This window comes from Embiotoca jacksoni, unplaced genomic scaffold (assembly GCF_022577435.1).
Source record: "Embiotoca jacksoni isolate LCO1_2020_lvr unplaced genomic scaffold, fEmbJac1.0.p SCAF_12, whole genome shotgun sequence".
Classification (NCBI taxonomy): domain Eukaryota; kingdom Metazoa; phylum Chordata; class Actinopteri; family Embiotocidae; genus Embiotoca; species Embiotoca jacksoni.
Genome location: NW_027185252.1, coordinates 7,436,838 through 7,462,436, shown reverse-complemented (window position 1 = coordinate 7,462,436; position 25,599 = coordinate 7,436,838). Strand labels below are relative to the sequence as shown.

General features: G+C 41.3%; 2 protein-coding genes across 2 annotated transcripts; both read right to left on the bottom strand.

Moving 5' to 3' along the window:
- Positions 1–11,892: 11,892 nt before the first annotated feature.
- Positions 11,893–14,255, bottom strand: hmx2 (H6 family homeobox 2). The gene is made up of 2 exons (XM_069144031.1): positions 13,806–14,255; positions 11,893–13,076 (listed from the first exon to the last, which is right to left on the bottom strand). Exons 1-2 carry the CDS (start codon positions 14,077–14,079, stop codon positions 12,529–12,531), a joined length of 822 nt encoding a protein of 273 aa, XP_069000132.1. The 5' UTR covers positions 14,080–14,255; the 3' UTR covers positions 11,893–12,528.
- Positions 14,256–19,913: 5,658 nt separating this feature from the next.
- hmx3a (H6 family homeobox 3a) lies at positions 19,914–23,068 on the bottom strand. The gene is made up of 2 exons (XM_069144030.1): positions 22,405–23,068; positions 19,914–21,474 (listed from the first exon to the last, which is right to left on the bottom strand). The coding sequence occupies exons 1-2, from the start codon at positions 22,691–22,693 to the stop codon at positions 20,849–20,851; spliced, it is 915 nt and encodes a 304-aa protein (XP_069000131.1). The 5' UTR covers positions 22,694–23,068; the 3' UTR covers positions 19,914–20,848.
- Between the last annotated feature and the right edge of the window lie 2,531 nt (positions 23,069–25,599).

Sequence of the window (25,599 nt, the reverse complement as noted above, 5' to 3'; positions counted from 1 at the left end):
ACAGTTTGCATGCCTATGTGTGCGACCATATGCACGTCACAGGTGCGCTCCACTGCTCCAACAAATAGCACTACACCCCTGCCTAAACCAAACAAAACTGCAACCATTTCACAACGTTAACCATGTGATTATTGACCAGTCCAATGCACATGTCTCTGGTCCTGTCCAGTGGTCATATATGTCCTCTTGGAAAAGACGCTATTCTGTCGTTTAGGTATGCGGACGTGTTGGTCCTATACAGGGTGCTGAAAATTCTAGTATATGTTGTTTTGAGAGTCATTGGAAATGTTTGTCATTTCGGTATAGTGTTGAAAGAACCACAGGCAAACTTGTCATAAAAGAGTCAGAGGTAATGCTTGCTAAAGAAAAGCTACAAGAATATATATAAAAAAAATATATATATATATATATATATACATATAAATATGCACAAAGGTGTGAATAGATGTACTGTAACTAAAGCCTTTACAAAAACATCAATTTCCTAAAATATCTTACTGACAGCTGATGGGCTTCAGTAAACTCCTCTCTGCTATTTCCAGCACTGACACTGTCAAAACATTGATGCTGCTGCTTCCTGCGAGTGTGTCAAATGTATTTTTAAAAATGGACAAAACAATGGAGGGAAGGTCTCATGTTCAACCAAAGTTAGAGTCTGACACATTTATAAAATGACCTGCGGGTAATCAGTAAGTAAAATATTCTTAAGCCTGAGCCAACAGAAATGGACAAAAAAGCACTGATAAATTGCTGTGCTCATTGTGAATTCTATACTCAATTGTGGCATTTTCCAGGGTAAATGGAATTGTACATTAAAGTCTGAATATGCCTGACTTTGGGGGAGTGATACATTTTATTTTCCCTTTTTTCCCACAGATGTGGCCCGTGGAAGCCACAGTATTGCAGTGCTTTCAGTGAAAAGGCCATCTTTAGGACCTCTTGATCAATCTGTGACCTTTAAGTACATAGCCATCTCGTAAATAGGAGGGTGCGCTTACAGAGACTTCAAAAGCAAGGGGACCCGATAATTTCAAAATGGAGCGGTGTGGAGTGGCGCTGGTGGGGAGTCCATAAAAGCCTGCCTTGTTCTCAACACACCTCCTCTTTGCTCCACAACAGCCAGTTAGGGTAATAGCTCAAGGGAGAAAAGGGAAGAGAGACAGAGTAAGAGAGGGAGAGGAGGAGGGATGGATGGATGGAGGGAGAGAAAAACAGGTAATTACTTGTAATCATTGGTTGAGGAAGAGCTGATGATCCCTTCAGTATAACAGATTGTACTGTTCCCTGTTGAAAAACACTGAGGGGACCGGATGTGGTGCTGTCGGCAGGTAACAACTGGGAAATTAGTCGGTAACCTTAAACCCCCCTCGCAATCATGGAGAAACACTCTTTCTCTCCTTTTCTCTCTCATTGAGAGGAGTTATATAAATCTCAATGTCCCACTCAATAAGCACTGTATAAGTAGGGACTATGGGTCCTTTATTATATTACAATCTTTTTTATTTAGATTGGACATCAAGTAGAGGGAAGTAGTTGTGGTTCAACAAGGAGACATGGTGATACAAACAGAAATATTAGAGTGAGAGAGACAGAAGCACTTGGAGTTTTAACTCAGTCTTGAAATATATTAATGAAATAGTTCTGTCGAATACCTGTCAAATGCTTTGATTTAAGCTAAAGCACTGAGTCAAATTCAAACGGTGTCCAATAGGCAATAAAAATCAAATGTGATTTTATTTTTTTAATTTTTTATTTAATCCTTATGCTGCAACAAGATTACCCTGTAATTCGCCAGCAAATAGCTTCAGTTTTCTGAGCCCGGCTGTCCGGCGATGCTACCAATTTGCAGGTAAAACCTTGCACATCAAACATAGACTACAACATTAATTAAATGAAACTGCCTCTGACCATTTGGTGGACTGTGCCGTAACCTTTTCCAGAAATTACCGTCCATTGATTGCACACACTATTACTTTTTTTTTTTTTTATTTTATTTTTTTATCCAAACAGCAAATTTTTAGTACCTTACAATAATAGATGGGAGAATTGCAATGCAGCATCGGTAAGCCAAACATGAGACATTTGTGAAAAAGTGTTGAAAAAATATGGCCACAAAAAATAAAAGAAGCGAAAAATGTCTTGTGTATCCAGATCATTCACTATGTCAGGATAAAGCCTGTTTGTCAAAGAGCACTTCAATTATATTTGCAGCAGTTCAGTTTCAAATTGCTTGAGAACAACTTAATATGCAGTTAATATCATCAATGCAGCTGAACAGTCGCTCAGAGTATCACTTGTATTTAAATGATTTCTTACACTGGCTCCACATTCGCAGTGATGGGCCACTAGAAGTGTGGACTTTAGCAGAGCCAGTGGCACCGGAAGACTTATTGATTTCAAGCAGTGTCTCTTCTTAGGCTCAGCGCGACTAGACAGTGGCCTCATCACAGTGGGAGTCTTTAGTGGATCAATTGGGAGCACTTGTGCCGCTTGTACCTGTTTGTAACTGATAAGACATCACTACAGAGAACTGATAATGATTAGCTGAGGATAAACACAGAAAATCAACATAGCGGGGAGGAGAAAATGAAGAAAAATATGGGAGAATTAGCGAGGAACATTGATCGTCCACTGTCTTTACAACACAAATTACAGCAGTACTACTTTGTTTCAGTCACAACACAGTAACAGTAATTAATCCCTTATTTTTATCTGCAGCAAGAAATTAGAATCACCAACAACAAAATAAATTCTGGTGCTGCAAACTGCATCGTGGCATTTACTTGGAACTGCGTGACAAGGTTTGCTAAGTGGCCATTTTGTTGTGTCACTTAAGACTCATGAGATCATTGGAGTTTCATCCATTTCCCATAATGGTGACACAGAGAGCCCATATCCTGATCCCGCCCCAGTTGAAAAGGGAGTCATGAGATCATTCAGTCCTGACCTAGATGCTGAAGAGCGTGCAGGTTATATTTAAAATGAAGGCACATAACATTTGAATGAAGATGGCAGTTCATTGGTCGAAATGAAAAAAAAAGATGTTTGTGAAAGACGAGGCTATAAAATATGAATGAAGTCAATGAGGGAGTGTCGTTTTGAGAGCAGATGCCTCTTGTGTTGACATGTGACAGCACTAACTGTTGTCATGGGAAGCCCATCACTTAAAGCAGGTCAGATCAAAATGTGCCGCTGGGAGTTATGCCTTCCGTCAGTGCTGCCAGACAATGCTACGCCAGTGCAGGCGTAATTCTCACTCTCAGTTTGTTTTCAACATTACAGTATCACTCACATATTATCCACACCCATGCAATATCCTGTTTTGTTTTTTTAAGTCCCCTTAGTCAATGCATAGTTTTTGTCATGGCCATTCAAAGGGAATTACCAATAACACAGCTAATAATAAAAGGCTTGTAATGGATACATAGGGGGTTTGTCGTCTCGCTACAGTTTAATCTGGCCTGCAGGTACTCCGGCAGTGGAGGACAGGTAACGTGAGACTCAAAGATTCGCTGCATTAGTTCTGCTTAGCTAACCGTGAATGCTAATTGCAGGAAGAACAAACTGCTACTCTCCCCTCCTTTTCCTCTCTCCTCCCCCTTTGGCCAACAGTAGCGCCCGCTGAGAAGCACAGAGAGTGTCATACAACTGTGCTTGGAGTGGGAACAAAGACGGTTGTTCTGCGAGCAAGATTCAATGTGTAGAGGGAAAACACAGTTGAACATACAGCCGTTGACTTCCCCACAGCCATGATGGTGTCCTTTTAATGGAAATGATGAAAGTATGCAGGGTGAGGGTTCACTTTCCAATCTAAGTGTACACCAACTCATCGTCAAATCAGGGAAATCTTCAGGAATCAGTTTTAAATTCAACATGTCATGTTAGACAAAGTGCTACTAGTCATTAGTCCTCTCAAAGGAACAGAATATCTAAACGTTTAGGGCTTCAAACCAAATTAATCAAATATATGCTAATGATTTGACACTGCATTTATTACCGTGCAGTTGAAGTTGTCCAGGAACACAAATTTAAGTCCTCCCAGGACCAGAAACCGGCACTGGTAATATGTTACCAAACCCCTCTTTGAAATAATCAAACTATCCCATTATTACCCAAGAGATCAGACTGCAACATTATACCAGTTGCAAAAGTTCAGCATAGAGGTCTAAAGTCACAATTTAAAGACTGCTCTCTCTTGAGAGGAAACCAACCGTGACATGCCTTCACAAGAAAACAAGACAATAAAAGAAAGAGGACTAAGAATGGGAGAGTTAAATCCAGTACTAGCACTGATACTGATACTAATCTGTGGGCAAGGTCAAAGACCCAGTTACACACCAGAGGCTACAAAGGCTCAGAAATGGTGGTCAGCCTGAGCCGCCAAACCTGTGATCACTCTCTGAGGTTCTGACCTGGGCAAATGAGAGGCCACTACCCTGGTGGCAACCACTATCTCCTATCAGTCTTCTATCCAGACATCTATAGACTACCTGCAGGCCCTCGGGAAAGAGCTATCATATAGCCACTGTACCCAGCACTCCTGTCTTTACGTTGCAGTGGAGATTTATTGTAATTAGAAGATTCCTTTACAAAAGCTCGGGATCAGCGTTTCTCCGAGGATCTCTGTGCAGTCCCAAGGGGGACACCCTTTGATCCCAACCTTCGAACCCTCAGGGTTAAGCCTTCCCTTTGCAAATGAGTTTGACATGATGGACCACTTCCTAATTGGCCAATTGCTCAGTGCTATTTCTGGGTCCTGCTGGTTTAACAAGTGTATGTTTTCCTTCACACTCTCCAATTCTTACCACATCAGTCCTGATGGCTTTGAAGTGAGTCTTTAGAGCTGACACATATGCTTTGCTAAATATCTCTCATGCGTGGAAAAAGTTTAAATGGCAAAGCACTTGCATGTAATATAAGAAACAATTAGTTTGGGGTTTCCTTATAATCGCATATGAAAATAGAAAAGGCCAATAGATGTGTCTAATCTCGACCCAATTATTCCTTTAAAATTAGTTAAAATCAGTGTTGTTTGTGTCCTACGTGTTTTCTCTCTCCTCTCTTTTGTGTTTCTTTGACTCTGCCTCCTACAGTGTGCTAGCCTGATCATGCTGAAGGCTATAGTAGCTCCTTAACCATCAGAGACATTGGAAAAAGAGCTGGTGTCGAGTCCCACCCTGCAGCATGTGGTTTGTAAGTTTCTGCCCCTCCCCACCTCCATCTTTTCCCCAATCAGATTAGTTTGTCTAATAGTGAGAGGAAAGGTTGTTGCCAGTGGGCCCTGCAGGCTTGGAAGAACAGGTGGCCAAGTGCTGAAATGGTTTCTCTGCATTGATCTAAAAAAAAAAAGAAAAAAGAAAAGAAACAGGGCTGATGGAAGCTTGCATCCATGTTTGGATTTTAGATCATCAACATCCGAAAGATTGTGCAATTATAGAAGATGACAGCATTACCTCTAGAGAAAATGCAGGAAACTTTTTAAATTCAATTCTTCATTCAATCAGTTATCAAAACTAAATTGCAAGGATGTAATTGTGCAGTATTAGACTTTACATTTCCTGTACAAATCCCTAAAATCCCTTTCAACTGGACCTGTTTTATGAGACCTTCAAATCTACCTGCAGACCGTTATTCAGATGAATTACTCAGTAACCTTTCCCGATGACCTCTGCAAGGTTTGTTCATCTGCAAGACCATGGGAATCTCCCCTGCCAAAATACCTCCTCCCCAATACACCGAGAACGTGCCTCACCAGCCGCCTAGCACCGAGACGGATTGTTTAGGTGAACAGAACTAGTCAGGTCAGGGAATCCTTGGCCTCAGGCCAGGCTAATTCCTTTCTAATGTGACGACGATTCTTTTGAAGAACTGTTTTCTCGCTGACCAAATCTCTTTAAAAGCATCTTGGGGGTGCAAAAGGGGCCGAGAGGGAGTGCGCTGTGGCAGGCCACACCAGGGCCAGGGGGGGGGCTCAGGTTTCACCCTGCCTGCCGTGATGCATTGTTGGTGGGACGCCTAGGCTCCAGTGCTCCCCCTCCTCCTCTTCCCCAACCACCACCTCCATCCTCCTCCTCCTCTCAGCACTGTCCCTCCAAGAGAGGCTGCCGCAGAGCCTCACAGAAACTCTGACACCAGTCCAGAGGATGCACTCTGCACATGAAACCTTACACTCAACTAATGGTTACAAATGTGTTTTCAAAGAAATCCCAGGTCCCTCGTATAAACCATACACTCACAGTCCTGGATGTGCGTGTGCACACACACACTCACTGCGACAAATAAGGGAACACTGGCAGACAAAATTGGCAACAATTGGTGTTGCTGAACTGGGAGATTTAAAAAAGACTGTATTACTGTTGAGATATGAGATTCTTATTTTAGCTCACTCCTGGGGGAGATAAGACAGATAAACAGTTTATGTTTGATTTGTAAAACCCTAATGATATATTATTTACAACAGCGATAATCAAACGTATCAGCAAGTCCGCTCTTCAAGGAACTGCCTTTAGAAATTGCAGGTGGCTTGTGGCTTTGACTGACACTTCACACGGATTTCAGTGACCTCTTGCTTTCTTTTTCTCATTCCCTCAAAGACAATGTATTCCCTTCCAAGGGAGTGATCCCTAATTAGCTGTCAGGTGATAGTGTGCTGCTCTCATTGTGCTCCCTGCTGCTGCGCTGCGGGCTATGTGGTCAGCAGCCAGTCTCAGACTGAAGTGACAGATCATCTCTCTATACACCAGCCCCCCGCAGCTGAAAGAGACCACTTGGTTCTTACAAAGAGATCCCAACTCTCTGTATTAAGAAGACCTCAATATCATATCTCATAACAAACAGATCACTGACCCAGCAAAGACAAAAGGAACACTTGAGAATGTACCTGTGCTCTTACAAATAAAAACAATAATGTGTGATATGTTTATCTCCCCCCAACAGATGACAGATGACTGGATTTAGATCTGAATTATTCAGTGGTCTTTGTGTTTGTCAGTTTGTTCTGTGTAGGTGATTTTAATGGAGCGATACTTCTCATATCATGTTCCAACATTCAGTGAATCTGACAAAAGCTTTTGGAAAATCACAATCACATATTGCCGTATAAGTGCAAAAAATAACTATCCTTTCCTGTGTTTTCCAATAAAAGCCATATCTTCTCACTTCCCAGGATATGGCAGGTCAGTCCTGATATAAAAGATATGATTTCTTCCTGTCTGTCTGTTAGGTCCACTGCAGGTCTCCTCCAGACAGTTCCAGTATCCACCCAGGCAGTAGAGGGACCTTGTTTGAAGGTCATGTCAGCACCAGGGCGTAAACGTTAGACCTTTTTGTGGTCAGGGTAAATGTACAAGGCCGCCCTGCGGGACCACTCCTTCCCTCTCTTTAATCGGCGTGTAACAGGCCCTTGTAGAGCCAAACTGTCTGCGACACATCAGCACTTAGAAATAAAAACCCCTCAGCCAACCCTGCAACGGCTGCGGTTGGAGTACGGCAGCTGGATCATTTCAGAGGGACAACACAGACAGGGCTGCTCACTGAGGGGAAACAGGAAGGGGAAAATCCATTCTGTATTTTTAAAGCATCCAATTCGCACTTTGAAATATGAATTAGTTATTTATTATCCCTAAGATACACAAAAGAATTGCATATCTCTCCACATGATATCATCAAAATTTAAATTATGGAACAGCTCCAGTGACTTTGTTGACACAGTTGCAGTGCAGGTGCATTTTATGGCACCATTGTTGCCTGTTAGCATGACAATAAAAAAAAAAAAACAGATTTACATTACCTGATTCCATTGTACAGTTGTTTGCAAAACATTCATAAGATTTGTCCGTGAATGACATTAGACCACAGTTTTAGCTCTTTGGTTTTAAATTTTTGCCTTTAAAAAAATGAAGCAAGAATTTATAATTTATTTATAAATTTGTTTTGTTATATAAAATTTGTGTCTAAATAATTACAGAAATGTTCCTTTGACTAAGAGTCACACTGTAAATAAAAAGTAACGAGACAAAACACTGAATATAGAGCCGTCTCTCTGTCAGTGAAGCCAATCATTTGAAGGAGCCGAGAAAGCAAACTTAACAGTTCTAATGCTCCGGCCGAGAAACTTAATTTACCAATTTGCAGGAAGACAAGATGGCAGGAAACAAGCCAATTTGCCACGTGTGCAGCGCACAACAAACCCCAGCCTTGCTCCCCGGCCTCATGAGAGGTAATTATCCCTAAAAAAGAATGCCATGGTGGATTAAGATGTAGCCGCATCAAAACGAGGGAGACAGCCTCATTACAAGTAATTATGAGGGAATTAGAAACATCATTTAACTAAACGAGCAAATAATGTCCAGGATATTGAAGAAGCTGCCTGCACTTCTGCCGACCACTGCAAGTCCCATTACAAAAATTGTAGGTCTTTAATAGAATAATGACATGCTTTATCTTCCCTGCCTCTCTCTGAGAGGGTCTCCGAGCAGAGGGAAGGGCTGAGGGAGAGAGGGGAGGATGTGAAAACAACTGTTGCAGCACTCTCTGTCTCTGTGGTCTCACGCTTGAGTGTGTAGCATAAGGCCTCCAAGATAATCCCCCTATTATCCTTACAAATACAAAATGGAGAGCAGAAAATTGTATCTCACATCCATTATTGTGTCAAAGGTAATACTAATGGACTTGTCTCTGGAGTAATAGCTGAATTCTCCACACGTACTGTAGTCTATAATAGTTTGATGCATATTGGACAGTGAATGGCACTTCAAAACAGGCAGTTCAAGAAATGGTTGGTAATTTAACAATGAAGCATAATGCCTTTTGCCATTAAATCCCTAATCCACAGTATTTTTTGGGTAAAATATTGTTCTTGGCTAGTTTAACATGGTGATGGAGAGATTTTCATTGTGGTTCAAATAACAGAGCTGTTTCTGTTTAACCTTGAGTTATAAACATCTCAAAATATCTCATATTGTCAGTCACAGTATGGCAAGTTTAAGCAGACTGATTCTCAGACTGAAATCCATTTTTTTTGGTTTTGATTTGTCCAGATAACAGATTTAAAACTTTACTCAAAAGGTTGGTATAGCCTTTTTCATTAACTACATTCATAAAGTACCCCCAACTAATTTCTAAAACTGTGATTTTACCATTATTTTATGTACTTAGTCCATATGTTGCATTTACCATGCACCCTTCGCCTGGTAGCATATTCCTCCCCTCTTAAGGAGAAGGGTCTGTGGGGGGGGAGGGGGCAAACACAATTTCCCTTCAGCTCCTTCATTTCCAGTTGATATAAAACAGAATCATGAAAAATCACTTCTGCTCCGAGCTCTCCTTTTTAACCATTAACCCATAAATACAGAAGCTGGTTAAAGCCAGCGGATGACAGGGCCTGCCTCAAAAACCTTGTTACGCTCTCCTCAAATTCATTTAGGGAGCAAACAGGTCTTGAGAGTTGTCTGGCTTAATGCATCGCAATTGCTTTTAAAACTCTCGTCTTGAGGCAGACCCGGGGCTCTGCATCTGCTCGTGGTGTTATACTTCATAACCTTCCACTCTAATATGACGCCACACACACCCTCTTTAAATCAAATGGCTGTAAATACGTTGGGGAGGTAGTTGAAAAGCCCTCATCCAAATAAATGCTGAAAGGATGGAATATATAAAAAATGTGATCCTCAGATATTAGAAGAGAATATTATAATAATGTTGTTGCCGCCCGTTTAAATGTAATGGGGTCTCTATTAAGTTAGTTTTGATCTACATCTTTATTTCTCACGATGTAAAAGAGGTGATATGAAGAGATTTTAGTATAATTCATTATGATCTTGTAAATATGCTCGAAAAACTATCCGAGAATCCATTTGCCCGGTGCACTCCGTCTTTGCCTCTCCCTCTCCTCACTGTGTATAGCCCACAGTTTCCATTACTCCCATCATAAATTATACCACAGAGTGAATTACACTTGCTTTTCACCTTACCAGGCAGGTTTGATGAATCCTAAGGCACAACATATCATCTCAACAAATCTTCATCACCATGCCAGTCGCTGTCTCTTTGCAGTTTAAACCACTTCAAATCATTTTCATTGCCTCGCTATTAAAATTTGTAATTCACGCCTGCCATTGCAGTGATACATAGTTACATCGAACCCCCTCCTCTTCCTCCCACCTATCCCTCTCCTTCACTCTCTCTCTCCGGCTCTTATTCCCTCTTTTGCGCCTTGCAAGCATCACCACACAACTCTTGCTGGTTCGCTCGCTCGCTCACTCTCTCTCGCTCTCTCTCGCTCTCTCTCTCTCTCTCTCTCTCTCTCTCTCTTCCTGTCTTGTAAATCAAACAACCTCAGGTGACAGGTCATGCAGATTTCCCACAAGTCAGTGCGGAACAAACATCCATCCAAAAGAGCAGCACATTGCCGTCACACCTGATGACATAATGACCACTTGGAAACTAATAAACAGCTTCATTCAACCAAAGCTATTGCTCCTTTTCATAAGCGCATCCCTCTCTCTATCTCTCTCTTCTCTCTCTCCCTTCTATCTGTCACAAATTCATCCTCCAGCACCTCACCTCTTCGCTGGTGCCGGAGTTACCCATAAATCACTGCTGTTGTCTAACGCTATCCATTTTCCCAGAAACACAGGGCGGCTGTTGCAGAAATTGGGTCAGGCATAATCTGCAGGGCAGCAGAGCCTGGCTAGTCATGATTCTGCTAGGTAATGTAACCATTAGCACACAGTGAGAGATTGGTGGTGGGATGGGTAGATGGGGGCTGGGTGGGTGGAGGTAGGTGGGGGTCCCTTGTACATGATGTGACACCCAAGAAAAGCCGGCAAATGACACAATTTTATCGCTCACCATCAACCACGGGACATCTGTGTGTGTGTGTGTGTGTGTGTGTGTGTGTGTGTGTGTGTGTGTGTGTGTGTGTGTGTGTGTGTGTGTGTGTGTATTGAATTGTTATGAAATAGTAAACTCTGACAATGGGAGTTGATTTATTGCAAATCTAAACTCGCTTCTGAATTAACAGGTTATGGTGTCTGTTTATGGTGTCCAGAATTCAAAGTGTGGCTGAATCAGTAATCCATTACACGGACGGAGAGAAGAGTGCAGTTTAATGCCAGCCAGAGTCTTGAACTTTGACAATATGCTTCTATATTATAGGTTTCTCCTTAAAAGGCCTGATGCTCGGGAGCCACAGGAGGCAGACTTCAAATGAGAGAATGCTGCCCAGAGGCGTGATTGGCTGGTGTGCATCTCTTTTCCAGCCTGAAATGTGCTTTATGTACTTCTTATAAAGCAGCTTGTTCAGATCATCCAACTCTTCATTTACAGCAGTGATGTGGTCACTCGCAATGTTTTACAAGTACAAAATTAATCTGGGAAAAAAAAAAGACATGTTTCCTTAATGAACACATCTGCAGTTTTAGACGTGATATTTTATTCTGCTTTTAAGCTCGTGTTCTTAAGAATCAAGCAAACGTAAAGCTATAATATAGTATGAGCCTTTTAAGAGGAAAAACTGAAGTACATTTGACACTACATCCCCATAAATGCATTTGCCTTCCAGAGATTCAACCTGGAATTAAAATGCACATTTCAAAAAACTCACAAACGAATAACTGATTTAATAATAAGATGTGAGAGCCAACAGAAATGTACTGTTAACAGTATGGTTTTATGTTAATATACTTAACGTCTTTCAGGTTTTTTACTCATTTTAGTCACGGTTAAAGCATTGACGTTCTTTAAAACACCTCTACTGCAGCCCTGCAACAAAAATGATGTGACTATATCATTACCTTTTAACATATTCTCACACAGGATTGTTACAATAGATTGCATTATAATAAAATCACTGAGTACTGTTTTTGTGCTCTTCAGGGGAGGAGAGTTGACAAGAAAACCAAAAAGAATTTATCACAAAGTTTGCAGCTGCTTTAAGTCTTTGAAAATGAAACTGTCAATAGTTTAGTTTACAAATGCAAAAAAGTACATACAATAAAACCAAGCAAGTCCAATTTTCACTGAAATAGAAAATTTATTGAATGAGAAGGTTATTATTGAAGGTCTAAATTACAATAGAAACAATGATATTTTTCCTGAAATGGAAGAATTGTGTAATTCCTGTCAGTATTAGATCCATGTCAGGTGAAATAAAATGACTGATGCTTTATGATATGTTTGACAAATGAATAAAAACTGTGTAAAAGCAGGGTTTTTTGGAATCATTTTGTCTCAGGTGTGATATGAAGGCTTAACTCCAATATTTTGCCAGTTAAAGGAGGAGAAGGAAAATAAAATAAAAGTAAAAAATTGTTATAATTAATTATACACATGGTGTATTTTATACATATAGGGAAGCTTAATTGCTTTCTCGTGAGACATACAGTTGCTGCATAATAAGGATTTTCTGAACAAATAAAGTGATACAATTAATATACAGGGGTTATGAAGAGACACATAAGAATGTCGTATTGTTCTGTAATGCGTTTTTTTACGTGGACTGCAGTGGTGAACATACAGTAGAGTCAATCAATACTCAATTTTGTTATACAGGTTGTATAAAGGTAAAGCTGGCAGGTTGCTCCCCGGGTAATACAGGGGCGTCGGAAAGGCGATAGACCGGGGAACTGGAACACGCAGTAAGGAGTTATCTCTGAAAACCAGCGGCATCCCCACTAGTGTCTGTGCGGAAGCGTGGGCCATGTTGGCCGCCTCCAGTTCAGCAGAGAGCTGTCGTTTCCATTTGTTCCTCCTGTTCTGAAACCACGTCTTGACCTGAGTCTCCGTCAGCTGCAAGCTGGAGGCTAAGCAGGCCCGCTCCGAGCTGCTCAGGTACCGCTTCATGTCGAAGGTGGACTCCAGCTGGTACACCTGACTCCGGGAGAAAACCGTACGCGTCTTCTTCTTGGCCGAGTTGCCCTGCTTGTCCGCCCCATCTGACTGTCTCTCCTCCGACAGAGGTGACATTTGATGGCACGGTCTCTCCTGCTCCTCTTTATAATCCTGCAGCAGAGGCTGGGACAGGTGCGGCCGCCGTGCCAGCGCGGCATTTCCAGAGAGAAGTCCTTTAGCTGGACCTAAACGCAGCGGGAGGAGAAGGAGGTGAGGTGGTGCGTATCGAGGATTTCAGCAGGATTTCGAAACAGGCGGCAGATTAAAAAAAAAAAAAAAGAAAAAAAAAAAAAGATTTAATTTATTTTAGACATACTCAGTTTGAGAGTTCGTCAAGTGTGAACTCTGACTTACTTAATCGACTGCAGTGACTTTTTAAATAAACAATTCAGTATGAGTAGCCTTTGCTCGGTGTACAGTAAGCTATTAATTAAATCCTGCTCTATTTAACGCTCAATTGACGACGTGTAGTGCAGCCATTTTGGAAACATGTTTCATCAATTAGCAGGCTCAATTAAATTTGAAATGAGAGGAAAGACAGAGGGCTAATTATTCGACCCTCCACTCTTCTGCTGCTGCTGCTGCGATGATAGTCTGCATATAACAAATAAATGGAAGTGGATAGGCTGCATGACAGTGCTACAGTCACAAACACCAGCTAATGAAGCGTGAACTGAAGGGCAAACAAAAACAATAAACAAGGCCTGGTTATTCTTCTTTTTTAAAAAGGGAACCATCTATGTGGTACGATATCTAATATAAAAAAAATGTCACTCAGCAAAAATAATTAAATATTAGCAATTGATGTTGTTATAATACTACTAATAATACTACTACTACTACTACTACTACTAATAATAATAATAATAATAATAATAATAATAATAATAATAATAATAATAATAATTCCTCACCTAAACAGGAAAAGTTATGGGCTTGGTGCTGGCTGCACGGCTCGCTGTGACCCGTGTCGGAGCAGAAGCAGTCAGCTGAGTCCTCCCCGCCGCTGCACTCCTCCTCGGAGGACACCGACAGTGAGCGCCGCCGCGCCGGTGGCGGCGGCCCCTTGGAGAGCTCCTTGGTCCCGGAGCGCGGCTCATCGGACGGCGTGCCTAAAATGGACTGGATGGTAAAGCTGGAAATCGGGCCCGACGAGCACTTGCTCCCGCTGTCTTCTGCGCTACTCATTCTCGCTTCATAACAGTATTGAAGTATTGACTGAATCGGTCTGTCCCCTTGTATTCCGTTATTGCTTTCTACACGTGCGTAAAAATTACGAAAGCGCCTTTTGTCCGCTTTTTTTTTTTCCCCCAAGCCGGTTTAATTGAGGAGTTTTCACATTGAAGGAGTTGGAGGTGTTTTTTCTAGAGCTCGGGGAACATGAGTGTATTCCTGGTCCTCCTCCTCACGCTCTGGATCAGAGGCAGCAAGGTTGCGTTGCTTCATTTGCATGTAGGTAAGCTCCTCCTGGGCCAATCGCAGCCTCCAACAGAAGCCCGGAAATTTCAAACTCCTGTCAAGCTTCTGAGACGAGATGAGGAGAGCGAGAGAGCCGAAGAAGAGCAGGAGGCTACATTTCTGCATTCACACTAATGTGACTATAGCCTGTTGGCAATGACTCGGAAGTCAGCTGCAAACTTGACTTCTTTTAAATTGCATTTTTGTGGAACACAATTCTTACAACAAATGCTCTAGGTTGTTTAAAGTATTTTAGATCATACGTAAAAAAAAGAGTGTAAAAGAGTACCCTGCACCATTACGGGCTAATCGTTTAAAGTTGACTAAATAAAAACTTGTTTTTTTAATTTTATGAATGTACGTCGTATCTTCAGAAAATATTTAAAGATAGATATTATTTTTTTGTATCTGTATGCTGCTATAAATACTCTTTAGAATATTGTATGTGGCTCAATTATTGTGAAATTTCAAAAAGCGTTGTTGGATATGGAAATACATAATATAAATATATTCTCTGGTCCAACCTGTACTACCAAGAAAAGGCTCAGTCAGCGGTGGATGACCTTACAAGAACTGTCATGTCGGCTTTTTCCAAAATTATCCCATGCATGCTAAATTGGACGATGTGACGGCAACACGAGCAGTTTTGGAACTAAAACAAAGGCCTAACTAATTTTTCCTGAAAATAATAAACTCATTCCGCGTCCATTATCTACGATTAAGAATTAATTTGATCATTACTGAGCTAATCTGCCTCGTGATGACCGCGCGTGGAGTGGAGGCCGGCTAATTGATTGACTAATTGATTGGAGTGGTGGGGGCTGAGTGTGTGTGTGTGTGTGTGTGTGTGTGTGTGTGTGTGTGTGTGTGTGTGTGTGTGTGTGTGTGTGTGTGTGTGTGTGTGTGTGTGTGTGTGTGTGTGTGAGAGAGAGAGAGGGAGAGAGAGAGAGAGGACTGGGGCGCTTCCCACCACTGCCCTCCTCCCACCTTCACCACCCATGTTCTATCTGTGTGTGTGTGCCTCTCTCTGGTTGTGTCTGGCTGTGGGACAGCTGCGGGGCTTGAGCTGGAGGTTCGGGCACATTATCCCGCTTTTACTGCTTTGTAAGGAAGCCCCAGACACATTACAAATGGTCAGCTTTAATCATCATGTCAGCGCCCTTCCCGGTAGCAACACAACCGGCGTTCGGTATTAAAAACAGGTTGGAAAAAGGAGGAGAAGGCGACACCAGACGTCATGCTGATGAAGGTGATGATGATGATGATGCGGACAGCAGATCCTGTCGTCGTCATCTTCATCATCATAACAGTCAGAAAGATGCATCTGGATCCACACGTAAATATCCTCAACTGGCAGCGGGGCCAGCAGCTGCTAAACGATCTTACTAAAACGCTTACGCAGGGGAGGCTTTACGGAAGGGAGGGGGGGGGGCAAATATATGAGGGCAGTCAGAGCGGATGCTGGATTTATAGTGGTTACACATAAGGCGTGAAATCTGCAATGACAGTTAAATGGGTTTATTTTATATGCCGTTCTTTTCAAACAAAGACCTTTGTCAGTGGGGCCGCCTTCATCACTTTCAGACGACTTTTGCAAAGTGAGATTAGTTCATCACGGAGATAGTGGACATAACAGGCTGCTATTGTGCTGCAGAGAATAAATTACACGTGCCGTTTTTATGTCGGAGTTGGCGTTTATAGGCCAGTCGTACAGGCCGTGCAGTGCGGTTCCTTCTATTAGTATGGAAATGTTCACCCCCTCGCCCATGTTTCCACGTTTCAAGGCCTGGCGAGGCCCAAACAGCAGCAAAGTTCGTGCTCTATCACGATGATAGGTGGTGTATGGCCGCCCTACCGCAATAACAGAACAAGATCTTTAGCAGGAGAGAAAGGTCTGAGAAAGACAGATGAAGTTATGAGGCGCTTTGATCTGGGAATCAAGCTTCGATAAATATTAAACAAAGACCCTTTACACGTGTGTATTATGATATATGGCGTGTCCAAGTCTAGAATAAGGAAATTACCAGAGAAAATGATATCAATAAATTTTCTAAGTATAAACGTTGATTATGTTTCGATTTTCATTCAAGAAAGCAGGGCCTGCTCTTTTTTCAGGAGGCGTTTGTGTGCGTCCGTGCGCGCACACGTACGTGTGTGTGTGTGTGTGTGTGTGGGAGGGAGGGAGGGAGGGAGGAAGGAAGAGAGAGAGAGAGAGAGAGAGAGTTGTAAACGCAAGCAGAGCACCGAGCCCTGGAGGTGTACAATTTATGTAATCTGAGTGTGGAAATGAACTGGGTAATTTATTGGAAAACACAAAGTCAGGAAGATTGGATCAGTACAGCCTATCCAAGGGCTCCTATCCATCAAGTTCCAATTAACAACCTAACCATTGAGTTTTAATGGCTTTCCAATCTACTGCCCTGATAGACTCATCAATTCCTCGGGGAGAAATTAAGAAAATCGACCGCCCCTCGGCGTTTCAGTGTCATTCTTCACAGCAACTATATGTCAAATTAAAAACACAATTAAAATTTAAACTGTTCCAATCAGACGGTGCCCCGCAACCTATGTTTCACTTAATAGAACTTTGATGAAAATCTGATGCTCGCATTCAATCAGGAAAGCAAATGGGATGGGTTTAAAACAAGATTTCCTCTTCAAGAAGTGTCAAAAGAGTTGTTCAAACACGAGAGTTTTGACGCGTCACTGAGGACATGAGGAGCTGGCATCACTTTTGTCTGGCCTGTGATTATTGAAATGTACTAGTAGTTTGTGTCTATAACGGGACGGCATAGTTGAGGCACGAGATCAAAATGTGCCGTTGAGGTGATTTGCTTGAACTTCTCTATACAATCGCATTTGGTCTATTTTGCCAGAGGGAGACATACGAGGATGTTTGTTATTCGATACGAATTGTCAAAGGGGTGTACATTTAACATCTAATATATAGCATAGTTTTAAGACTTTAAAACATGACGTAATTTCTGACTTGGAACCCGCCAACTTCCCAAAAGACCTCAGAGAACTTTATTTATGCCATTTTCTTTAGTTTTCTGCCATAACTATGCAGCCTGTAAGTCACACCATAACAAACTTTAGTCCAACACACAGGTGAGCAGATCATGCAGATGCCAGCGGCTGCAGAGAAGAGGCTAGCATTATGCAAGGTGGACGGGCCACTTGTGTGTTTCCAAACTGGCTGTAAAACCTGTGATAGGGCTTAAAATTACCCATTCGGCTCTCCATTTTAATGTAATACACTGAGCGCAGTCCTCGGTCACGTCCGTTTGTCCCCGTTCCTGCAAATGTACTTTATCTGATTTTGGCCCTGCTGCCTTTTCTCCTTTACATAAAGATGTCGCACAAATGGAAATTATCGAGTGGTAGGCAAATTATTTCAAATTATGTGCGCATACCAAGGTCATAAGCAGTGCCGAAGCGGCGCGTGAACGTTGCTCTTACTTGACGCAATATGCTGCAGACGTTTACAAATCGATATGTGCCAGAGGAATAATGCCATACCAATCTATTAATTTGCAGTAATGGGGCCGTGTTGAGTGTGCATGGTAGGTACACGTCAATACTTGGGTGATCTGACGATATTTGAATGAACCCTTTGTCTCTTGATGAGGTCATCATTTAGAGTTTATAGCTGACTGATTCATTTCCAATAAATGTATTAGCCTGCAGATGAAAACAGAAAATGGCCTGAGAGGCAAAAGTTGTTCTGACTTAGAAATGAACGTGCCTCAAAGTTGGGTTTTAGTCATAATGTCATAATTCACTTTTGAATTTCAACAAATTTCTTTCCAATATTTGGTCAATGCACATGCAAGAGAGTGATCTTTTATTGGATTTTTTTAAAAAAAAAATTTTATGGAGCACAATGCTGTCTCCTACAACTGTCCTCAAACTATAAAGGTATCAGTAGTTTGGCAGCCTGCCTTAAACACTACAAGGAGTGAATCAACTATTGTTGAGAGCGAGTGTTTTAATTAAACTGAGCATGCAGATGCATAGTTGCAGATTCTCCAACCTGAACACGGTCATCTTACCACAGTCTGCATAGAAGCATCGCTCTCAGATTGAAAAGCAGAAATTGTGTTTTACTTTTGTAGAAATAAAATATTGAATCCAAATTATTATTATGTATCCCTGGTATTAAAACATTATTTAACTTAGTGATAAATAATGACCAATTACTTATCATCGGCATGAACTGAGTTGTGGCCAAAGAGACTGACTGGAGTGTTCCCTCTCCTTTAATAGCCTGCTCCTCTTGTGTCTGCATTGAAAGTTTAGAAAGATACAGTCAGATTAATAAAAAAATTTAAAAAATGAATGAAGTTAAAAAAAAAAAAAAAATAGTACTGCAGTAGGAGATGAAGTTACTGACAGTCTCGGTATGATGTCCGGTCAAAAAATCGGGAGATGAGATTCTGATTATTTCTTTAGTTGTATCAATTTCTATTAATTTTAAGTCTACTATTTTGGATGAAAACGAGCAGCATTATCTCAAACATCTTTAAAAAAATAAAATAAAAAGTTGATATCTGCAAATTACTTAATTCACTCCGTAGAAAGTTGCATGTCTTCGTTGAGATAATCGCATAGTGTCCAGTGACACATGTAGGATCGTATGTTTTACAAGGTACCAGTTAATAATTCACGTGTCATTTTAAATTTTCACATCTGTTTTTTAAAGATGAACCAGTAATTTAGGCAACTACACAGCAATGTTTACCTGTGGAGACACTACGAGAAGTCATTTACAGATTAAAAAAAAAAATACACATGTCGTCTTTTTATGTCCTCTATCCTAAAATAATTTGCACAACTGTCCAAACACGCCACATAAATATAAGTGGTATAACAAGTACTCATTGTAAAGAGATACGCCTTTTCATAGAAGTAAATAAAAATAATTAAAAAAAAAATAAATATATATATATATATATATATATATTGAAAACGTGCGTAAAGTAGGCTACAAATAGAACTGCAAAAAGAAGTGATGGCTTAACAGTCAAGGCAACGACCTGCTGCAACACCTAAAAAAAAAAAAATCAAGTGGCGTTACTACGTTACAAAAAACACCAACACCAACACACGGCCATGAGAGAGAGAGAGAGAGAAAAAAATGTTAAAAGACACCATCTCATACTTAGAGAGTAATTTCCTCTTATGAATACATTACCCATAATTTTGGCAAGATGGTGGCAATTACGCATCTAATTGACCGAGCCACTTTTTATGTAAAATAACGTTTTAAAGTACATAACACCAAGATGATTATAGAAACCCACCTGCCCAAGCTCAAAGTGCGCGTGTATGTGTGTTTGTGCATGTGCGCGCGCAAGGAAGACTGGTTTAGAGGATTAAATTAATTTTAGCGTAACCTATTTTTTTTTAAATAAAAAAAATGTAATTAATTATATATAATCATAAAAAATATTTAAATTAAAATGGCTTAATATAACCTCCTATTATATCCGAGATTTACTAATCCATTCCAGAAAATAAGTCATACAAAATGTCCTAAAATGTAAGGAATATTCTCCATTTATTTCACAACATGTTCAGCAATACAATATCAAAACGTTTTTTACTGTACAAAGGAGAAGCCGCATGAGGAATCCCCGCGCCTCATTAAATATATACATTTACAGATTTTGTACCCCAGTGTATTCGATATTTTTGCCGCTCCTGTTCAAAAACACAAAGTAGCTCAGGAGACACTGGACCTCACACTTGTGCTTGAAAGACGTGTCCATGTAGAGGGAACAAGAGTAAGAATTTCTAAAAACTAAACATAAAGCTACATGGGTATTTTACAGCTCAGTGTCTTGATTGTCCCTCGTCAAGCGCTTCAAAAAGCAAAGAAATAATAATAATTACAACAAACCCTCGTCAGTATTCCAACATGAAGAGAAGAAAACATGTTTCCTGTTTAGTGGATTCATTCATTCACAGCACACCGTCAGTGTATTGCACATCATCGTGTTATTAATTCTGGAAATGTAAATAAAAAAATCAAATGAGTGTGCTCGATGATAAGCAGGCCGTGCCTTGAGTCCGGCAATTTTTGTAAACAATGTAATTTTTTGTACATCACAAAGAGTTGGCCTGTCCAGCAACAGTCATGGTGTAAAAACTATTAAAGAAAATAAAAGTCACTCATGAGGCAGTGTAAGCAGGTGGACTCCTGAGATGATGATCACGTATAATAATAATAATGATAATAATAATAATAATAATGAAATCAAAATTGTCGGTTCACGTGTAAACGACACCCTTATGAAAAATGACGCAATATGTTTGCCAAAATAGGTCCGTGTAGGCCTGACAGTGACAGTCTCCTCTTGTTTTTTTGTTTTTTTTTGTCTTTGTTTCTTCATTTTCTCAGTTGTATAAAAATAGTATGTATTTTTTTTCTTTTTTTTTCTTTTTACTTGTTTAATGAGTTGATAGGAACTAGACACCTGCCACAAGCTACTACTCAAACCGGTCTGAGCAGCGGCACAGATGTGACGATGGGATGGGAGTAGTAAACGCCGGGATGCGGGAAAGTGAGCAGCGGCTGGCTCACGGGCACGTTGGCACCAGCGCCTCCGCTCTCGGAGGCCGAGTTCTCGTGGTAGAGGATGGGCACACGGACTATCCTCTGCGCCGCGGCATGGCTCAGGTTGGCAGCTTCCAGCTCCGCTGCCAGCTGCCTTTTCCACTTGTTCCTCCGGTTCTGAAACCAGATCTTCACTTGAGTCTCCGTCAGGTGGAGGGACGCGGCCAGGCCGGCCCGCTCCGAGCTGCTCAGGTACCGCTTCATGTCGAAAGTGGACTCCAGCTGGAACACTTGGCTCCGGGAGAAAACTGTGCGCGTCTTCTTCTTGCGGCACGTCTTCTTGTCCTCGTCCCTCTTCTTCCACTCCTCCAGCTCGTCTTTTTTGGCTTCTTCCGTGTCGCTTTCCTCCAGGATGATTTCGTCACTGCTTTTGTTGTTGTTGTGCTCATCCTCCTCGTCGTCGTCTTTTGCGTCTGATGGCTCGGATTTGAGTACCAGATCCGGGGAGTCTCTGTCCGTGCCCGAGGTTGGAGGAGAGTCCCTGGCTCCTGGTTTCTCGGGTACTGAAAATGTGGACACATGCAGGAGACGTGGTCACAAACACTGGGACATGCTGTGGGCATTTATTACAGCCTGTTGATACTGGGAAGTCAGGGGGCTTTGGAAAAACGAAAATGGTCATATATAGTGCTGGGAAAACTACCCTGCGTCATAAACATGAACCATTTTAGAGGACTGATAACACGGTCTTAAACCATATCATAACTGTTATTTTTACCCGACTAAACACAACACCTTTTTTTTTTTTTTAAAAGAGGAACACATAAAATAAATACAAATGTATAGGCCTGTTTTATACATTACTTTCCCTGAAACAAACCAGGATTTTAGAATCGCTCCCCTAACTAAATAAACGCCAGCAAAAATTCCATTTCACTTTACATTAAGGTATGATGGTGTCATTCATATCAGCGAGTTGGAAATCCCACGTGAATAAATCACCCAGGCAGGTAAAAGGGGCTGTCAGTGACCAAGCCTCAGGGGTAAATGTGCCCGCTGAGCGCCAATAGACAAATCAAAAGCACGCTGCGCATCGCCACCCTCATCCAATGATTTGATGATGTCTACTTCATTTTAGGCACAGTGTGTTACTTTATTGATCTATTATCCCACGTCGTGGCATAACAAAATAGGCCTTCATAGAGGACAAGGTGTTAAATCATTATACGATCTGCAGAGAGATAATGCATGTAATCCTCCTGTCACGAATACGCACAAAAGTCCCTTTTATCTGGTACATCTCTGAGGAGGAAGTTCAATGATTGGTTGCTGACAAGCTGTATCACAAAACACATGGCTTGTTCCTGAAAGGTCCTGTGATCGTTGTGTTTTTTTGGTTTTTGCTTTAACTGAGTTCGCCCTATCTATTTTAATGAATAGGGAGACTGGAATTAAAAGGCGAAAGGTGTCACAGTTGCTCGTTAAAGTCTTACCTTCGGTTCTGTGGAGATGGGCGGCTGAGCTGAGGGCGTAGGGGTACCACCACGCCGAGGTGCGCTCCAAGTAGTGAGCCGGTAGACTGAACCTCTGTGCGGGCAGGTCAAAGCGTGGAAAGTTGAAGTCCCCGACCTGGGAAAGGGAAAATCCTCCCTCTAAGGCCGCCTTGGCAGCGGCCAGTACGGGCTTGGGCTTGGACGGTTTGTTATCACAGTTCAGCAGGTTCTTAATGAAGAAAGGAGAGTCCTTGGCCGAAGCGCACGTCTCTTGCGTTGTCTCTGGCATCGCTGTGGTTGTGGTTGTGGACCACGGAAGTAGGAATTTTTTTTTTTTTTTTTTTTTTTTTTTTCCTTTTTTTAAAAGGACCAAAAAAAAAAAAAAAAAAAAGCTAGGCTGACTTACAGACTGTCGATATCCTGGCTACGAGGAGTTCCTGTTTTACTCTTCTCGGAAACTCGATTTCACACCCGGAGTGCGCGTCAAAACACACGACCGTCTAGGTTAGAAAAATAATGAAATAAAGCGTTCAAGAGGAACAAAACTGGTGCAAACATGGAGATGTCTCATCCCGGACTCTTTCGTCAAAACGCAAACTGTGTCCACCGTGTCAGTCAGTCTGGCGTCTGATGCTAATGATGAAATAAAAATGTCATCCAAGTTAAATGCGGAAAGTATAGGCGATTGGGCATGTACAATGGCAAATGGGATTAAGGGAGAGACGGTGAGGGGAGAGGGAGAGAGGGACAGAGAGAGAGAGAGAGAGAGAGAGAGAGAGGGAGGGAGAGGGAGCGAGCGGGAGCGAGCGAGAGAGAGAGAGAGAGAGAGAGAGAGCATCCTCCCCTCTCCGTGCACTCTGGCTGCAGGCTGTGTGCGCTCGCCTGTTATTGGTCTCATATAGTCCAATTAGCAGCAAATGAACACAGGGCTGTTACCGCCAAAAAGGTAGGTATGGGCAGTCAGAACAAGCGCCTCATCACACAACTAACATTACAGACGGACAAAAATCGACTACATGAGGTCACATAATCCACAGTTGTTTGTTTTGTTTTTTTTGTTTTTTTTAAGAATACATTTTGAATTAATTAACGTCAGGTGGATTTATTTTTAAATTCTCGGGGCATTATAGGCTTAGTACATTTTAGGAGTTGTTAGGCTATATTCAACTTCTAAAATGGTGAGTAAAAAAAAATAAATCAACGTATTTTAAAGAAATAATATGCTGATAAAAATAGCTTGTAGACCTATGCAGGAGGTTATTCGAGGCTTAAATGTGACGCTTTTATTTATATTTCTTATTTATAAACGGATTTAGTTGACAGATTATCTCATGACAAATCCTGTGACGGATGAGTGTGAGTTCGACAACCGTAGCCGACAGCACATTATACTTCCACTGCCATGCAAACTTCTAAAATAACAATAATACAAACTTAAACTGAGCAAGTCTCTTAATCACGTGATGCTTTTAGTAATCTATTCGTTTTTAACCAATGCAATGTCGGCCTTCTTCTGCAGAATCGTTGATATTTGCATCCTGATTTGACAAATCAAATATCACCAACGGTGTGGTCTTTGGTCCCCATGCCAGCACTCGGATCATTAAATAGTCCCTAATTTTTGCTTCTCAGACTCAGACAGTATGAAAAAGGCCTGGGATCGGGCTGCAGCTACTCGACGTGTCACCAATGGGCGATTAGATTCATATTTCTAATTCATTGATTTTCAGCGAGGGCCACTTCCACAATGTCTGCGCGCTGTAAAGTAATTTTTATCCACTCTAATCGATTTCGTTAATTCATCCCTCAGATTGCACTCTTTGTAAATGTGCTATGTATATTCACTCATTGATATTAATTGACTTGTTAAAAAGCAGTCCATTGGTTGGAGGCCGGTGTATAGGAGAAGAACGGGGAGACAGCGACCTCTGTGGGTCACGAGGGGGAAATGCACGTGTGTGGCCTATGAGACGGCGTGTTTGTGCATGAATTAATCACGTCGTGGGGACAACACTGTCATTAAACTGGAATGTAATGCGGAATTTGGTGACCAAAAACTGGTCCTTTCAAGGCTAACCCTTAACATTTTGGATGAAAATTATGTCTTTAGTTAAAGTTAGCCATTGAAGCTTCTGGTTACATTTATAAATCTACAGGGAATGAATGCAAGTCCATACATTATCTTCCAAAGTGACAATAAAACAGACAGTAACAAGCCTGTCTCCTATGAACAGCATTCACCTTATAACAGTTTCATTATGTGTGACCTAACTGAGATGTACTAATTCCAGTTATGAATCATCATCATCATCTGTTCCCTGAAGACATTCATTAGCCAGGCAATATGCAGTCATAAGGAGGCATGTGAGTGACAAGGTAAAGGTTGGACTGAGTACCACGGTCTCTCCCCCCCCCCCCATCAGCAGAAGAGTCGCTACATGTGCTGCCATGTCTGTGTAATTAACACGTGTTCATCATTTAGTGAGCTGCTCAAGTGGAGATATCCAGTTACTGTGATGTAATTACAGCATTTCCTTACCTGGCCATAATTGCAGGTATTTGATAGCACTCTCAGGCTGAGGTGCAAATTGTGTATACTTCTTTTACAATTATTCAAAAATGCTGTATGGACTGTTTACAATGGATTAGAATTAAAGGAACAAAAGCTTTATGGCATGAATAAATACAGCTTTTGGAAACTAGTTGCAATCATTTACAAGGTTCACAACACTACTGAACACGGAGAAGACACAATAAATAATGATTTTTGTAAGTCAGCAATAGATAAAAGATTTTAAAAAGTATTCACTTACAATAGTTTGACTTCCTGAACTAATTTTCCGAAAGTCAAGTCGTTCACATTCTGAAGTTTAGCATTTTTCACAGTTGACAATTTACTATTATTTCACAGTTTATTCAACCTACCTACCTAACCTAATCCCATGTAAATAGGGCTGAATATTTGTCAGTAAAGCAGAACACAGACTTCTACCAAACTGACATCCCATCATCTTAATGTACCGAACAAAAGGCAGGTGATCAGGTGGAAGATGTAGAGGAAGCTCATGAAGGAGCAAAGCATATTATACAGTATGTGACAAACAATGTAACTGAGTTCGATCAGCGTGCACATATGATTACACTGTAGTCTATATTAATATCTTAATCCCTGGATAACATTCACTCTTGTATCAT